This window comes from Onychostruthus taczanowskii, unplaced genomic scaffold (assembly GCF_017590055.1).
Source record: "Onychostruthus taczanowskii isolate IOZ18803 unplaced genomic scaffold, ASM1759005v1 scaffold42, whole genome shotgun sequence".
Classification (NCBI taxonomy): domain Eukaryota; kingdom Metazoa; phylum Chordata; class Aves; order Passeriformes; family Passeridae; genus Onychostruthus; species Onychostruthus taczanowskii.
Window position 1 is genome coordinate 2557712 of NW_024501682.1, and position 19301 is coordinate 2577012.

Below are 19301 nucleotides of genomic sequence, written 5' to 3' on the forward strand. Positions count from 1 at the left end.
TAATCTCTTTGCAGTCTTGAGAATTTGAAATTTGCTATAAAGGCATGGGTATGTATCTGTCAGCATCATTCTGTGCCCCTTAAATTGGACTTCAAAGTAAAATACACAAGTATTCTTAGTAGTGGCTTGCTGTGACTGGGGAATCAATTTCACATAATTAGTAGAAGCTCTTTGGATTCTGCAGTTCCCACTCTGTGCTTTGGTGATCATCATTGCAATGTAGGTTGATTGTAAGGGATCAAGACTTGGCTCAAAGTGGGTGTTTGATCGGAAATCTTCAAAACACTTTCTCATTTAAGACAGTTCAGGCAAAAAAGTGTTATTATTTCAGGTAGTTCTCTCCTCCTTTACTCAATATCTGTATTTTCCCCCCTCCTTTTCTCCCTTTATGCTGGATGCGCAAAAGATTGCTCCGGATTTCTACTCCTGCACCTGTTCCTTTCTATCCCTCTTCATTATGTACCTTCATTTGAGTTTAATCTCTGATTGTCATTGAAGCAACAGCATATGTTAAAATCAAATCAGATTTTTCTCACAAGCATAATATTTCCTAATATTCTTTCCTGTTATTTTATTCTCAGACTGTCTAGCTAGTGACTCATGCTTCTGTGTTCCAAATGTCTGCTGAGACACTAACATTCCTTGATGCAGATCATTAAGATAAAATTGGTATATATCTGTACAAAATTATCCAACATAATTCTGTTTTTTTCAGGAGGGCAATTGATAATTGTTATTTCCAAGTCTCTGGGGTCGTGCCTGCACATGTGCTTTTCTTTCTTCAGCTTGTATCTGAATTAGCAATGCATATAAAACTTCACTGACTTGGTGGGAACCCAGAGCACTGAGTTCTGAGAGTTCTTGCACTGCACCATTTTCTCCCAGGCCACATCTACATTCCAGTAGGAGATTTTGTGGGTGTGGTACTGAACCCATGAAGGTGCCTTTTCCAGTCTTATCATTCATACTAGTTAAAAGGCAGCAGGTATTTTGTTTCTTGTAATTTCTTTCTGTATTTTTTTTTTTTTTTGCATACCTCCTCTTCCAAGAAATCCTTATTTTAAAAAAATTTGTATCTCATGGGCTGTCTTACTCATCTGGTGAAAACATGAAGAAATAGCCTGCAAGAACAGCAGAACTGGAATGGTAGAGGCTTCCACTGGTATAAAAGTTAGGGCTGAAATGAAGGGGCACTGTAAAAGATGAGGCAGTTGCTATTAATTTTGATAGTTTTAAAATATAAGCATTTGCATCAGCTTTTTAAAATTTTCATAAAGATTTTAATCTATATTTTTGGTTACTTTAAGAAAGAGCTTGTTAAAGAACAATTGCCTAGACATTGCAAACAAGAAGGCATTTCATTCTATCTTCTAGGCAATTTGGTGTTTTGCTCTAGATTGTTTAACCAGACTTTATTGAAATCTTTTGATAACATTGTCTGGTGTAATAACCCTGGTACAACGTTTTTCATGCTACTTAAACTCTTGAGCTTGTTATCATAATCTTTTGCCTTCATTGTAACAGATTAGTAAGGGCAGTCTTGTCCTTCACTCATCTAGATGCTGATTGTTGTCACATTCTTGTCTGAAGTAAGTTCCCGCAAGTTTTTCATTCCTCTTTTGGGTATCACTGAAACACGGCATGTTTTTATCTGTAGTTCTCTTGGGTCTTACCTCAGCTTATACTTTGTGAACTCTGTCCTTCAGGACTGGTGTGGTAACTGACATCTCACGTAGAGTGTTGATTTTCATGAGCTCCGTATTGACTTGTCCAAGACGGTCTGACCTATGAGTGTCTCACAAGGCTGTCACTTATTTTTTTGAATTTAATTTTCTTTTACTTTGTTCCACAGTAGACAGCCTCCCATCCATCCCAGGAAAAACAATTCCATAAGACAAGGGTAGGGGGGAGGGGGAACAAATCCCTATGTTCCCCGCAATGAGACTTCTATCTGCCATGATAACTAGTATTCCTTACCATTTCCTTATAATCCTCATCAGCATCTCTGTGCTTTGAGGTTTTGGCTGTAGATGTTAGTTTTGGTTTTGGGACTGTATGGTCCTGGGTTTCTGTAAGGCTGTTGAAGAAATCCTTTCCTACAAAATCCTTAAGGTACTTTAGAACTAAAGTTTTGGGTTTTTTTTTCTGGAGAGACTGTGAGTCTCATTTCTGTATTGTAACAGCAGGGCTTCCCTGAGGTATGGAAGTAGGCTGCAGGTGTGGAAAAACAGCTTGTCAGGCATCCCTTAGCTGATGGGTGTAAATGATTTGGAATTGTCAACTCACTGGTGTAGTCCCCTGGAACATACAAAAGAAATTTACAAGCAGACAAAAGCTTCTAACGAACGAGAGTGAAGGAAGGTGTAGCATGTGAAAAGAGCTTTCACATGATTAATGCTTTAAAGAAAAAAATTATGAGTTGTGGCTCTGGTTACTAGGACAGGAGAAGAAATTGAATCCTAAGTGGTTTATATGATGGAAGCTGATAATACCATGAGCGTATATTTATACGTGAGTTTTATTGTCTCCTTTTACTGCAAGACCTCTAAATTACTTTCTGTTGCTGGCTGGTTTAATTATATAATTAGTTTTGTTGGCATTGTCAGCTCAGTGGAACAACTCTTTATTTGCGACCAGTTTAAATATTAAGTACATGTAAGAGCAGAAAGGATTCTGAAGGCACAACTTAATCTCATCAAAATCAAGTTGTAATGAAGGCATAAAAGCTAACTTATTTTTTTGATTACTGTTGTTTGTGCATTGCTGATGTTGCTTAAACTTTCCTTCAACATTCCTACAAGATAAATTTTGTCTAATTCTGGAAGAAGTATAAAACAAATTTTCTGAAGATTTTTAATTTGAGAAAAAGGTCAAAATCAGACATGTCATCTTTACACTGAGACCTTCTGATGCTATTAACTAATAATTCACCTTGATGATGCCAGTTAAGTCAAGAATGCTACTTGTTGGAGGAATACAGCTTAAATCAGTCACATAAGAGGAGGAAGGTTTCATATGTGGAAGAATAGTGGAGAACTCTTTATTTATTTATATATTTCAAAAAAACTGCTGAATTCTTTGTAATTTTTACCTAAGTTCAGTTTAATGGTGCATTTCAGTCTGGAGACTCCAACAGAACAATGAACTTGTGACATTGTATGCCACTAATCTAAATAATACTCAAGATGTAAAGACAGTAGGATTTATGGAATAGAGGATAATTTTATTTTGGTGTGTAACTGATTTTATAATCTGATAAATGCAGCATAAGCTCTCTTTCATTTGTTTTTGTAGGTAGCTAGCTCCCCCTTTCTTTTCTCTGTCTAGTTTGGAAGAGTCAGACTTTATGCTGTTATATTGATTTTTTATTTGATATAGCTCTATCTTTCCCAATGATCTTAAATAATTTAAAAACATTAAGGAATAAAACTCCAGAACACTGTAAGGAGGAAAATATTATTTTAAAATCCAGAGATGCTATGGGTTCTCAGATACATCCCTTAAAAAACTAACTCCCAAGTTGTGTTGTAATGTGGCTTAAATGATATTAACTTTTTCTCCAGGGCATTTTATTATTACTATTGAAGAACGGGTGAAAAGTGCAGTGGTGGTTGCAGAATGTTAAGGGGCATATTACTGCAAATGGATATTCACTTAAGTATTACCTTAACATCCATGATTGAGGGGTGCTCAGTGTTCATGCTGCAACAAACTAGGTGCTCAGTTCAGTCCAGCAGAGCTCTTGCAACTTGCACAGAGAAGCTTTTCCTCTGATGGGAAAGGAGAGGAGGAGTTAAGTAAACAATAGGCTTTTATGAATTTGGTAAAGATTCTAAATCACTTATGTTATGTATTGCAGGTTTCTAGGTTACAGAAATGGGTAATGAAATATAGAGAATCAAAAGTAGTAAGACTTCTGTAATTTGCCCATTTTCAAACGTGAGTTTTGTTGTTGTTTTTTTATTTTAGTGTCTACTGTAGGTCTAGTACTATCTATATTGAGACACAAGTCCATGCAAGAGGTCATATATGCATACAAAATGTTACCTCTGTGTGGCTCCAGCCATTAGATGGTTAAAGTGCTGTACAAAGAAATCTAGCATCAAATAGAAACTCACTCACAAGACATGCTGCAGGGACTAATCTTGTATCTTAATGAAATAAAATGAATTTTTTAGCGGACCAGCTATAAAAGATGAGGTTGGTCAATAAAATACTTTTGCAGTCACAATGGCAGTGGAGCAATGAATGCCTCTGTGGTAATTGATGTTAAATATGGGCAGGCTGTAGTGGAGTGAGAGGGCACGCTCGAGCTGTATGGAATAGAACCAGACTGGAAAGGTGAACTCCTGGTTAACCTTTTACACTAAAAAAAACCCCAATAAAATATTAAAATAAAGTTGGAAAACTGACTTCATGCTACAACACAATTAATTTTTAGAAGTGAATGCTCTGGAATTATCAAAGTCAAAAGCTTAAAGAAAACCTTCATAGAAAGACATGATGGGGTATCTAGAAGGTTTCCTACTTCTCTACTGCAAGCAGATTTTCCTCCGCTGTTGTGTATTGTGGTCAGACTTTTCTTCCCCTTCTTCCCATTTTTCTTGGGTGGTGTGGTTCTCCTGGCAGGTATGACAATGAAGAGAAATTCAGGACAGTAATGTGTAGCTTACCCCCCTTTCCCAGGATGTGCAGTGGCAATGAATAAGACATTAGCTGGGTATGTTCACTTAATGATCAACCATTAGCAACTGGCTTCTAATACCTCTGGTTGAGTTTAGAGTCAGCACTCCCCGACACAATGACTGGTTTTTACAATACCCATTTTGGTGTTATCTCAAGATCAAGAAGGTCCCTGCAAACAAGTACTCTTTCTCTGTATGCGTTCTGGTCTGCTCCCTGAGGGTAGATGGGCGTTCTGGGCATATTTCCTGCAGCTGGATGTATAAGGCCACAGGAACCTCCTGGCAAATACCAACTGAACTGAGTCACACTTTGGTGCGTGAAATACAAAGTGCTGTAAGTAAGAGGTAATAAATATATCTTATATGTGTGTATATACACACACATACTTGTATATATAAAATGGTAGTTCAGTTATAAATTACAACATAAAAATGCGAGTTGCTAGCAAGGTGATTCAGCGCACTTAACGTTTTTCATCCACATCCATGAGTGATTCTTTAAAATACCGGTTGTTAAAAGTAATTCTGCAGGTTATATGCAGAGAAGCTGGAGACAGAGAAATGTGAGGCAAGGCAATGCTGGGGAAGATGGGATGAGAAGGGAAGGAGGGTGGTGGGGTCAAAGTCCCACTGCATTGACTACTTACGTTAAACGTGGGCAGGTCTGTAGCACTACTGGGCAACAAGAGCCTGCACAGAAATGTGGTGTGGGCATAGAAGAAACTAATAGAATTCCATAATTCGTTATTAAAAATACTTCCATTCAAAAGAGAAAAGTGCTTTGTTTTTACAGCCTTCAAAGTAAAGCCTTATATTCTTTCCGGTTTGGGTTATTTATTTTCAAATTATACACTGAACTTACTGGAGAAAAATCCTTTGGAGGTGATGTTTCTATAATCCAGGCCTTTTTGTTAATTGTGTGTGTATTTATTGTTTGCCATTGTACCTCTGCTTTTATTTTGACTTTCCATTACTGAAATTATTTCCCAGTATGATGAAATTCCAATGTATTTGAATGGTCAGATCAGTACAGCTATTTGTTTTGTTGCTTTTATGTTAATTTTGGTATTATTAAAGTATATGTTAAATTTTAGATTAATTTTAATGTTTTTATACTTTTAGTGTGGAAGTTTAAAATATATCTATATTGTTCTCTTGTAAGTAACTACTTGAAATTTGAACTTTTTACAAAGTTACTATTCTTATGTTTGCGTAGGGGAAAATGCAGCGTTGCACTTCTGAATGAGACAGAATCTGTGCTGTCATACCTGGAGAAAGAGGTAATTGTGATTTCGCTTCAAGTAAATATTAGGATAAGTTTCTTTTTCTTTCTGTATTTTTAACAAATTGGCAAACAATACCTTGAAAATCATATCTTAGATGATAGGTTAGAAAAATCATGTTGTTCACGACACTGATTTAAACAATATTATTGGATAAAATTTAATTGACATGCTTAAATGATAGGTTTATTATGAATCTGTTTGCATTTAAAAACCAATTAATTTGAAGTAATTAATATGACATCTTACAGATGAAAATATAGAGATGGTTTCCTGTAGCAGATACTGAAGGATGAATTCACATGGTGGTTTTTTTTCCTCCTTACTTTTTCCTTTTTTTTCTCTTATCATATGGAAAGTATCTCCTCATCTTCTTCTGGAAGATACTTAGGATGCTTAGCTTTATCAGAGAGGAAGAAAATTCCCCAAGAATTTCAAAGATTGCAAAATACCTTTAAAATAAACATATTTTTCTTTGGAGTGTCATAATATAACATCTGGAAGGCAGTGTTTTCTAACTGAAATTAGCATGTTTTTATTTTTAAATTTCTACACCAAACCACTGATAATCACTAAAAATATTTTTGAAAGCAGGACTTGGCCTATACTTATGCTACTATACCACATTTGCCATTACTTTTTTTTAGTGCCTGAGAAGGGTTTACACAGCCAGTGTTTTATTTTTTTTTTTAGATTAATTTATAATGGAAAGTCAGTATGGTTTACGTACTTATGAGTGCAAACTTGTTAAATTCAATAAGTATTTAACATTAATGCTCTTCAAATCCATTGATCTATTTTTGTGTATGGATCTTTTCAGTATTGCTTTGTTCTGAAGTAAGTCCTAACAATGAGAGAAGTCTTAATTGGCCTTTTAAAAGCACTCATGAAACATCTGTATTATATAAAATAAAGATTCATGTACCAAATCTGTGTTCTGTGAAGTATGCAAATTTCCAAATGGAAAGTGTTACAACTTTGTAAACCTAATTTTAAAAATTATTACACTGTTGCAAATATGTCTTTTTTTTTTTAGGATACGTTTTTTTATTCACTGGTGTATGATCCATCATTGAAAACACTTTTAGCAGACAAGGGAGAAATCAGAGTGGGGCCTAGATATCAAGCAGATGTGCCAGACATGCTTGTGGAAGGTAATACTTGATCTCTGATTAGTGAAAAAAAATAAAAGTAGTTGTGTTGCATTATTGCTCATGCTGACTTTCTGAACTAAGCTAATACATAGAGGCAGAAAAAATAAGATGATAGGTCTGAGAAAATTTATGAACACCAGTAGATATTATGGAAAAATAAAGGATACTTGAATACCTGTTGAAAATCTGTCCGTTTCCAGTCTGTGCATAGGCTTTTGATATTTGTTTGTTTAATTATATGTTCTGGTTAGTTATTTAATATAGCCTGCATTGAGAAAAGATGTTAAGGACAACCCATTTATAAAATATTGACACTGTAGTAAAACAAGTGGAAAAGATATTTCTTCTTTCCCTTTTAAAGCAAACAATGCATAGAGAATTCAGGTCTTTGTGTCTTCTTATTTCAAAATATTGTCTTTCTTTAAAGCATCTTGTTTGTTTTGTAGCAGGGTAGAAACAACTCTTTCTAGCCTTGGCATAGCTTTAAAATCAGTGATGTTTTTTAAGTTTTAGTTTATTTATTTATAACCTAGCACAACTACCTATGCCTCTTTTGCTACATAGAACTATTATTTTAAATAAAATTGCAAGTAAAATAAGTATTTAATATTTGGATCATATTTAAGAAACATGAGTAACTGTGTCTTGTTATGTTTACGACTGTATTTGCTAATTAAATTTAAAAAAAAGAAAAATGTTTCTTTGGAAGTATCTAGATTTAGATACTGTTTTCAAGAATAATGGTATTTATTCTTTAAAAAGAAGGGATTATGTGAGAAGAACATCACTTGCAGTAAGTCCAAGGAGTTCTGAATGCCCAAATATATGTATTTGTAACCTTAAATGTTGTATTTTCTCTTCATCATGTTCTACTTTTTTTTTATACTTGAACAAAACCCCCTATTATTTCTAATTTCTACAGACCTTATTTAATAAAGGTATGAAACAAGAATAATTTGATTTCTGGCAAGTGGCAGATTATTTTACAATGAATGCTATTTAATAGATCACCTGCATGATTATTCTGGCTTTTTGTTTAATAACCAGAAATAGACTATAGGAAGTCACTTCAGGTTTGTTTATAAAATGTACAGACCTGTTTCAGAACAGGGTTATGAATAGATTATGATCCACTGCTATTCTTGCTGAGAATGTACCTGCCATAGGGAAAAAATAGTCGTGTAGATGTTGATATGCTCAGGAGGAAAGCTTGTCGGAGGGCTCATGTGCAAATGGCTGTCTCAATGTGTGTGAGAGGCAACTGGGAAGTACTGATCTGATTCCCAAGTACCTGCTTGAACTGTAGGTTTTTTAGGATAAGCTAGGGCTGTCTGCCAGGCAGGAAGTATTTTTCTACTGAATTCTTCTTACTTAAATTTCTAAAGACAGAGGTTAATTATGAAATAGTGAATATTACATATAAAGGAATTTTTTCCTGTTCAAATTTTACTTATTTAATTTTTTTCTAAAGTTAAAATCTATATACCTTTAAAGTTACCAAGTTCTTCTGGAGCTTAATGTTTTGAGTTAAGTCCTTGGTGTAGTTAAAATGAGTAGTTAATCTCTCTTGTTCATCATGAAGAAAGGATTTCACTGTCTGTTATTGTCTTCTTTTCCTCATACACCACTAAGCCCCAAAATGCCATAAGTGGTGCAGTCCTCTTGCTGCCTTTAGCAGGAAATGATAATCCATCAGACTGAGAAGCACAAAGCTGCCCACAAACCAAGGATCTGTTGGTATGTGGAGCACTTGAGCAGTTCAGTTGGATTAATCTGCACGTATTTCAAGGGGCTGGTGGAAAAAAGAGTTTGGTTTTGGGAGGATAAAAATATCTAAATTATGGTAGTTTGGACTGATTTTTTTCCTAAATGTTTCCCATAGCCCTCTGCCCTCCAAGGAAAAACAAAAGATGATTCAGATGTTGCTGTGTCTTTATGTAAGCTGACAGCCTGGAAGTTAATCCATTCACTGTCAAGCCTTTTCTTTCATACAAACAAATCTAAACAATGTTTAAAATTAATAGACTAGAAAAGTTATATTTGGAAAGTATGGGATTCTGTAAAGATTTTTTGTCTTTATGTACTTTTTTCAGCCTGTAATGATAAAAGTGGCTAGTGATCTGTATCTCCAAATTGTTATGCTCTAATGGGTAACTCTTTAAAAAAATGTAGAGCCATCCCCTAAAGTTAAAAGAGGGAATTTAGGCAACATCTTGTCAGTTCAGAAAAATCAGATTTTATATAATCTAATAATAGTGTTATTTGTTCACACATAAAACTTGTTCTGTAATCTAAAGGAAGAATACCTTTTTGTAGACAGTTGTTGGGCATATTTTATATTTACAGAAAATCCCCAAAACAAACAAACAACATCAAAATAAACAAATAAATCAAAAATTTACACACCATCAGTTGTTTTATTTTCAAAGTTACTGGCGTATAAATCCAATTCAAATGACTAAAGACAGTTTAGATTAGCTTTCAGAAGGCCAGTCACAACATGGCTGAAAAAAAAAGAAGTTCTACAAATATTTAATTAATTTGTTGTAAATACAGTGATGAATTCTAGTAGATTTAAAATTCAAATTGCTTGCACTTTCTCCATACTGTGATAACTTATGTTTTATCTGAATAAATTATGGTGGTTTGGGGTTTTTTTGGTGTTTATTGGACAATTCTGTGTGTTTTTTCTAGGAATAGATTTTTTTTTTTCCCTTGCATTGATGTTGCCATTTTTGCATCCTTGAGTAAAATGTACTGCAAACTCAGGTGATTAGGTCAGACTTTGGATAATACAGCATGCCTGCTTCTCCCTGCCCCAGGGTTGTCTTGGATAAATTTATATTGCTTTTTAATTTTTGAATATTAAAATTTTTGAAAATTTTGATTTTAATTTTTGAAACTAAAAGAACACCTACTTGCAAAAGACAAAAAGGTTTATTAAAATCAAGATGCATGATGAAGTCTTCCAGATGCAACTGTTTTGTTTTTCCATGTTAGGATATGTTGAATCATAAATCCTTTACACAATTGCAGTAAACAAATGTAAACAAAGTTTAAATTTGGTTGAAAATGCGCAAGCCTTGTAAATCCATGACACTTTTGTTTGTAATGGTGTAGCTAAATCACTTAGATCACACATTTAGTGAAGACTGTAACTTTGGAGAAAGACCAGAGCAGATTTCTTTCCTCAGTCTCTTCCGGCTTTTGTTGTCACCATTCTTGGGGGTTAAGCTTGGGAGTAAAAGTTGTCAGATTTGAATGATGTTATGGTTGTGTGAAGTCTTTCGTCCCCCCAGTGCCAAGTGTTACAGTCTGTCTATACTCTAATTTGAAGATTTTAGAGTCTTTTTAGTTGCTTTAAATATGCTGGTAGCGAGCAGACTGTTCTACAGCATAGACTGAAATTCTGGCTAGCAGGATGCTGAAGAACGTCCTTTCTTTGTTTTAACAACACATTCTCCAGTGGCTTACTCTGGATGTAGCAGCTTATTTCCACATCTGTTTCCAGCGTGGGGTAACATTCTTCTCCTCTGTGCAGAGCAAGAATAAAAAGGTTTATTTCTGAGAATCAAAAGCATGAATTTGGGCAAGGAGTATCTTGTTTCTGTGGAGCATCCCTTCTTGTCAGTACAGGAGCAAGGTATCTGGTTCTCTGCATGTGATGGCCAGAACCTGCTGTGTGGTGCGCTTGCCTACAGTATTTGATCAACAACTTGTGAAATCTTTGACCAGTAACTTCAACAAGCAAAGCTAAAAGTCCTAAACAAGCAAGAACAAAACCCTATACAGTGTTGGTTTAGGCAAGTCATTTTTATTATGGTTGCTTGGTTACAAGGCATAGTTTTATAAATTGTTCTGAATGTGATCAAATTGTTGTCATCTTTAACTAGCAGATTTTATTTGGTTGTGTTTTGTGTACAGGGAGATTGCACCCAGGCAAACTAGTTTAGATTCTTGGTAGACTTTTATATAACATTGATTCTTACTTGTCTCACAGCTTTAAAATCCAAATGTTTTTAAAATTCTGGCATTTCAGCCGGTGTCTCATGCAGTGGAATAACTGATGCAGTGACAGTTTGTTTTACATGGTTGGCTAAAAAAGCAGAGAATGAGAGAGAAAAAGTGCTAGCATGGCATTAGGGATATAGTTTATGACTATAGGATAATGCTTAAGAATGGGAGAAATGGGAAATCTTTTTGCTCTGTAGGAGTTCTTCTAATGCATTGTTTTTCCTGTCACATGCCTGTGCTGCCCTTTGTGCCTCATGCATGCCATCATAGGCCTAACTGCAGCTGTCACACAATTTAAATTCACTTACACAAAATAAAATGCATGACAGCTTAGTTAAACAAACACAATTGAAGTCATGTTGCAAATAAGGAAGCCAATTGTTTACAGTAACCTCATTGGCCAAATCAGTAATTTCTTAAGTAATGCTTACTTTCATTAATTCATGGTGTTGTGAAACAAGTGGAAAGGCTGCAGCCAAGCCAAACAAAAGGCCTTCAGTCTGTCAAATCTCTATTAAAACTTCTGAAGCCAAGGATATTTTCTAAACAAATCTAAGAAAAAAATTTATCCTGACTGTATTCTGGGCATGATATGTAAATCTAGTGAAATGGTCTACAGTAATTCTCTGGCAAAAAATATCACAACCAAATAATTGTTTTTGAGAAAATTATTACAATCTGGAGTAACAGTTTCCTATGATTTTTTGAAAAGTAATTTATCAAAATAAATTTTCTGACATTGCATTTGATTTTGTATACCAGGTTGTGGTAGAACAGTGTGGTGGTAGGCAATGTAAGATATTTAATGTTGAAACCAGGATTTTCAAAAAACCAGCCCAGCAGTGAGGAAGGACCATGCTGAATCAGACCATCAGCTGTTTATCCCTGCATGAAATCTTGTCACTTGAGGTTTGTTAATTTTCTTAAAATTTCTTTAAAGCCTATTAGAAATCCAGTAGAGTGTCACCTTGAGCTTCCTCATGAACTTCTATGATCCTTTTTCAGTACTTCAGGATTTTTCTTTCTAAAAAACCTGTGTCTTGGTTGCAATTTTGATTATTTTGGCTAGCATAGCTGTGAGCCTTGACTGTGCTTAGTTGCCCACATTTTTTCTTTAGCTCACATTCCCTCCTTCACACCCTAGGTATAACAGAACTTGGTTTGAGCTCATGTATCTCGATTAGAAGCTGTTGTATTCCCAAGATCCGGTAGAAATCTGGAGAAGATTCTTATCCAAACTCAAGTATCTTGCTATTGTTCATAGTGTATAATTGTTCTCTAACCTCTCCTATAGATGCGTCATTTTAAGGTGTATATTTCAGATCTCTCATGATGCATGTGAACCTCTCCACTTCTGTGCACTCATAAATGCAGAAAATTAATTTGATTTCTCTTCCAACAATTAATTTGAATTTCTCTTATTTGCTTCCTTTTTGAATAGATCACATTGTCAATGTCTTGGACTCTTTGGTAGTTTAAAGACCTTTTGACTCTATTGATGGCCTGAGAAGACTTTAGTCATTTTAATACCCTCTGAAATTTGGACAATGTCGTAGCATATAGGAGGATAAAAGAAAAGTGACAAGAAAAGAATTAACCCCACATCTAGTAATGTGCCTCAATGACCAGGACAGTTTACTCCCTCTGTGATGTGAGATGTCCCTAGTTTTTTTCAAGCTGACGTCAAAATTACAGTGTTTGAAAGTACCCTCGCTCATATCTTTCATAAACATAGGAATTTTTTTGGGGGATGAAGGGGCTGAGAGGAGCAGCTCTGTGGGAAAGTCCTGCCGTGCTGGCTTGGGATGGAGGGGATGTTGGGCAGCAGTGGGCTCTTGTGTTCCCTGGGCAGCATCCCCAGCAGCTGCATGCACGGTTATCTGAGCAGGGGAAGTGTTTGTTTTTAAAAGTTTTTTTTTTTTTTTTTTTTTTTTTTTATGATGGTGCAAAGTCTAGTTAACTAAACAGATTATTCAACTACGATTTTTAAATTTATTTTAAGTTTGGTTATATTTTATTTTTTTGTAATTGTTGTATGTCAATCCACCACTAGATGTGTATTTTTATTTTTTTAATTTTTTTTTTGTTAAGGTTGGGATTAAATGTTTGAGATGGTATTTTTTTGTTTGGGCTTAGGTGTTTATTAGTTTTTATTTATATTATAGTCTTAGAAGTTGTGAGTTTTGTACTATTTTATTATAAAATGGAGTTGTATTTCTCTTTTATAAGGTTTTTAAAGGATAAATTGTTTAATTAAGAAATTATTCAATTAAATTATTTTTATTTTTAACAACTATTTTTGTGACTTGTAATGTGGATTTTATTTAATTATACTATACTACTTAAACTCACGAAGAAGGTGATGAAGAATGTAAAGAAGGATTAGCTTCTGCTTTAAAACTTCTATCTTGTTTTATATATATTACTATATCTTAAAACTTTAAACTCGAAGTTTTTTTTAACTATATGATATTACACCCTTCTATTCAAACTACACACACAATTCAGTTTTATAATTCAATTTTGGAAGCTTTCTCTACGGTTTCAGGTTAAATGTAGTGTTTTCTTGGGGGTCAGTGTCTTTTAGTGCAGAAAGTTGGAAATTCTCACCAGCTGGGACCCCAACAGGGAAGTGTGTGCTGGGAATATTTGCTGTGTTATTTGCCTGGGCGCAGCAGCTCCTTTGGGCTCTGAGGGGTGCCCAGCAAGCCAGGTAGAGCCAGGCTGCCCTGGGCAGAATGGAGCCATGTCAGAGAGGGACATGGGATGATGGACGCAGGAAGGGTTAGCGTTGATTTGGGACATAAGTTTCCAGTTTCCATGCAGAGGTGTGTGGCAGGAGACAAGCGGCAAGGCGCTGACAAGTATGGTGTGGAATGATGCGGTTTAAAGGTTTATCTGGGGAACTGGCTGCTGGTCCTAATGGAGTGCCCAGTGCCGGGCTGTTTGCAAGTTCCTGTTTTAATAGCCTGGAGGGGTGATCTTAGACTCACATGCTAATGGTCCCCTCTCAGCTGCAGTCCTGTTCCCAGCCCGGTGCTGCTTATCTCTTGCATCTGGGTTTGAATGGAGACTTTAGGGAATTCTTTATGGAGGGGAGTTCTGACACAATTGAGTTCTTTCTGGCCATTTAAAGCAATACAAAGAGTGTGGAGTGGGCAAGGAAGAGGAGTACCCCCTGCTAAGGCACACAGAAGAGGAATTAGACTCTCTGAAATGGAGGAAGAAACACCCTATAGGAAAGGTGTTCTGTTCAAAACATATTTTTTTTCCCTTCTAGTAAATAAAATTGTAAACTAAATGCTGGAGTCCCTCTTGCACACCTGAAAATACCATGAGTGCTTAGAAATAGCATTTGCTGTGCAGCTGATTTCAGCTTTGAAGCCAAGGCATTTTAGAATTCATGCAGTTCAATTAATTGAGTACTTAATAGGAAGAAGGGGAGCAGTTGGACAAATTTGAGCTGCAAATTTTGGTTGACATACAGAGAAACTTAAAAGTTTCTTAGAAAAGAAACTTAAAAGAAGCATTCTGAAATGCTTCTGTTTCAAAAAAGAATAAATTAATAAAAAAGAGGAATAAATTAATAAAAAAAAGAATAAAATAATTCTTTTAAGGGTGGTTTCTAAAGTTTTCACTGTTTTTGTGCTTTTTACTGCAACTCTGTTACAAGAGTATGTTGTTTTTAGTACACCAGATATACCAAATGGAAACTATTAAACTCAGAGTTCAAGCCATTTAATGTTTGGGAATATTGAAATTTCAGGATTTTAAGTTTAAACATGATTACTAGTAAAGAGGCAGATGAGAAACTCATTTACAGTCTGTTTGGATTTTTAATATTATGAAAGTTCAGGATTGCTTAGACTTGGTGTATTGTGTTTTCTGCTTCCCATATAAATAAAACTTTTTTTTTATTTAATTGATGAAAATATACCTTAGAATAATGAAACTCAACTGTAATCCCATGAGGAGGGATCTGTCCTTTTGCTTTGTGATACATAATTCTCCCATTTATTATATGAACTTTTGCTGAATTTGGAAGTCACTCATGCAGTCAGAAACCTGCAGCAGTCATTTGAATGGTGCATCTGATTCTCTTGTCAAAGATCTGTGTTGGCTTATTTCTGTTAGTGTTGATGTAGTTGCAGTGATTTAATGCTGTTGTGAGAAGATAATAATCAGTCCTTTTTTAAAAAAACTTAGATATGAAATATTTTTAGAAGGTTCTGTATTCAAATATTTCAGTTAAAAAGTGGACAGCCAGATACTCTAAGGACAGATTAATGTGTGTCTGTGAGAAATATCTGACAGGATAAACAAATATTGTGTCTGTGTCCTACTGATTTCCAGAAAATATGGTTTGTAATTTGTGCTAAGTGATCACTTTTTTGACAGTTCCTGGATATTAACTGGAGACATTTATACAGTAAGTAGTTCTTAAAAATAAAATTCAGAAAATATTGCCCTTTTTCCTGAGTTCAGTGTTTCACAAATATTATCTGTCTAACCTTTTGTATTTAACTAGCTTTAAAAAAAATCATGAGGCCTCATAATTATGAGGCCATGTTAGTGTTTCCTTTGTGAGTGAAACAAAGTGCCATTACAATAATAAAGAAGTGAAATTGGAGTAAACCCAGTTGCTTAGGTATGATCAAAGGAAGAGTTGCTTTTCTTGTGCACCCACAGAAGGCGACAACAGCAGCACCTTTAGGCTCTTCCAGCAGCAGTATGTGAGGGAAAGGTTTTTGTGGAAAAAGCTATCAAACATAAAGTTATTTCTGGATGGGGTTGAGGAACTAGTGTGTCTACTCACTTGGTTCTGCATGCAGCAAATTGGGAGTTCACAGTCAGTGTCTAAAACCAGGTTTCCTGTCAATTCAAAATGACTTTATAGGATCCACAGAGCAGAAAGCAAAGTTCAGAGTCTGAAATAAAAAAAAAAATACCTTTAGGGACAAGTACAAAAGGAGGAGATGGTTATGCCTAACTCAGTTTTTCTCCTAGGAACCTTGTAGAAGTCGATTTCACCAAGTTCAATGTGAAATGTATTGAATTTTTATATTTGACTGAAAATCTGGTAAATCAGTAGCAAAATAATTGATAACTTCAAAATATTGGTTAGAATTTTGATTCAACTATAAGATGATGGCTTTCTATTTAAGGCATTTTTCAGAAGGAATGCATGGAACAAAAGTTATAACAAGCAGATTTAGGAGTTCCTATTTGTGGAAGCTGCAATAGAACACCAGACATAACAGGTGTGATGGTGCTAACCCAGTAAGACTCACCTTTATGGACTGAATAGAAAAAAAAAATGTTGCTGAGACTTGATTCATCTCAGCTGAAAATGGATATTTAGAATAAATCAGATATTTAGATGAGCTGAATCTCAACAAATAATAAAATTCCTTGTTATATATGCTCAAATATATTTTGTTCTCAAATGGGCTTTCTGTTGGTTGCACTTTTGACTTTGAGTTACCATAGGTTTTTTTTTTCTGTAATACCTTCTAAAAGTAGGAGCTGTTTCTTGAGGTTAGCCAATTTAAACTTGGTAGTCCCTTGTCAGATCTGAAGATTTTTTTTTAGTGATTAAGCTCGTGCAGTAAATTTTGCATAATTAACTGTCAAATGCTTGATTATCACAAACAGTAAAATATACTTTACAGTGTTGTTCATGTCAAGTTTTAATAGGATTATAATATCCTTTACATCACTTTTGCCAATCTCACTTCTATTATTTCTGAGCTTCAGTTCTCAGATCATTCACAACATCTATGTTAGCAGTTGAGAATAAGATAGAAGAGTTGGAAATTGTGCTGTATATCAATTAGATTTTACAGAAGCTGCTCCAAAAGTGAGAAGAGTTCTGTGGGTTGTCCTGCTTGGGATAGTTGGAGTGGGATTTTTCTGGTACTCTTTGGTTTCTTGTGCATTGGTTGCTCCGTATTGTAAAAGCAGGTCTGCCTTTCTCAACTTTGATTTATGCTTCAGGTCAGTCGAAGTTTTGGTCTTTGCAAAAAAAGAGCCATGATACCCTACTGTCTTTAGCTCCTTGAGGAGACATAGGATTGTGTTACTAGTTTGTTATGAACCTCCTCTTTCTTTACAGCTTGAAGGAAATAGTTAAAGTGGCCCTCTAGTTGCAGTGCAGCATGAATGGTCTGTGCTGTGTGTTGGTGTGGCAGGTTGTGCATGACTGCTGTCAGAAAGGTTTTGTTGCTAATAATAGCTGTAGAGCCTTGGCTGTGATTGTTCAAATACTAAATGAGTTCTGTCAGGTAGTCAGCCTTATAAAGGGTACAGTTATTTATTGTGTGCTGTGTATGTGCTTATTATCCCCGTGAGCACTCCAATCACTTTTCAACTAGCAACATCTTAGTGTTTAATTGACTTTGCTGGTATTTTCTACCTCAGTAACTTCACCTAAAAGGACTCATTGGAAGTTCAGATATTTGTTTCTTTGCCGTTTTACTGCAAGTCTGTTTTTTTTCTTCTAAATTTATTCTGTAGAAGATGAAAAAACAAATTGCAGATGTAGATGAAATGTGGTTTTTTACATTTCAATAAGTCAAAATACATTTAATTCTAAAAAAAAACTTCCTATCTAAATTGTTTTGTTTACATTTATTCACACAAAAAGGTTGGTTTTTTTTCCCTTTAGAATGCTTAAGTGACTGGGAATTTGCACATTTTTAACATTATGTTTTTTGTTTTTTTTTTTTTTTTAAAACCAAACAGCACAACCCAAAACTGCAGGACCACAGATTTCATTTTAATTTAGTCAGGGTTTTTGTGCGGGGCTTGTTTGTTTGTTGGGAATTTTTTGTTTGTTTGTTTTGGTTTTTTTTGTTTTTTTTTTTTTTTTGGGGTTATAATTTTTTAAAATTTATTTTGAGAATAAATGTCTCTACATTATAGTATACCTTTTTCAAAAGCAAGTATTTTAAATACTATTAATATTCATGCGTAGTATTCTACTGTCCTTTTATTTACACTCAATCATTTTCACCATGCTTTCCTGTAAACTATTGCCTCATGTGTTTCTATTTCAGGAATTTCAGCAAAACTGAAAAAAGTTCTGCAGGTTTTTGAGAAAGAGGCAGCCTCATTTGTTCCTTCCTTTCAGCAGCAAGCACTTCTAAAAGCCAGCCATCCTTGATGCTGCATTATATAGAAGTTGCTCATTAATGTGTGGTTGCAGTTCAGTTTATTCTGAGCTCAAGTGCAATTATTTCTGTTAATTTCTAGGAATTTAGAACATGATGAATTAAAGCTCTGAGCATTTTGTGCTTGTCTTTGATCATCAGTGATTAAATTATAAGTACTGTAAAGCTGAACACTGAGAGAATTTTAAGGTCATAGGAGGCAGTTCTATTTTGAAAGGGATTTTTCAAGTGCAGAATGATTAAATGTTTTTATACATTCAAGCTCTAGAGGATAAGTGGCCACTGAACTATGCATGTTTTATTGGCTTTAAAAATGCCCAATAGCAGTTTAAGTGCTTGTAGACAAGTAACAGGCTTTTATCACATGATGTATTTAATTTATAATCTATACCTAGCCTCGTTTTCATTTCTAGTCCTTATACGCGTCTTGCATTTGTAAATTCTTACCATGAGATTTGCGTAAACATGTAACTCCTTACTTGAATAATTGAAATCTGAATATACCTCTGTAGGCAAGCTAAGGCAGAGGGGAGATTGTTTTGAAACTGAAAGGTAAACAAATACTTCTTGTTTTGCCTACACTTTTCATCTAAGCTTTCTCATGTTATTTTGGTTAGAGAAGTTATTTGCACATATCTCCATTATATTTTTTGAAGAGTTAAGTGTAAATTTTTGAACTTTTCTTCTGATTTTTTTTTTAATCTGTACTGGTGAGAATTGCAAGTGATAAAAAAAATTAAATAAAAATGAGTAGTAAGAATTTTATGCAGGATGACTGTCTTAGTGAGGAGCTAATGTATGTTTCATCCAAGGAGAAAGCTCAGCTTTTACATTAGACAGACAGGTTTAATGTCTGGAACTTTGTTCATATACAGTACAAGAAAATTCAATGTGATTATATTTTTCTCCTCTGCAAGTTAGAGAAAATGTTTGTAGTCTGTCTAAATAGCAGCATGAGAATGTGATTCATGAACTGTAACTTCATTCTCACTG

At 34.8% G+C, this 19301-nt stretch overlaps 1 protein-coding gene across 1 annotated transcript in view; it reads left to right on the forward strand.

Annotated features, from left to right (window-relative positions):
* MTA3 (metastasis associated 1 family member 3) overlaps nucleotides 1-19301 on the forward strand; it is a 132877-nt gene that overhangs the window by 29859 nt on the left and 83717 nt on the right. Inside the window, exons 5-6 of the mRNA XM_041413555.1 lie at nucleotides 5902-5965; nucleotides 7005-7122. Of these exons, the coding sequence (XP_041269489.1) occupies nucleotides 5902-5965; nucleotides 7005-7122 (182 nt within the window). The remainder of the gene's footprint in view (nucleotides 1-5901; nucleotides 5966-7004; nucleotides 7123-19301) is intronic.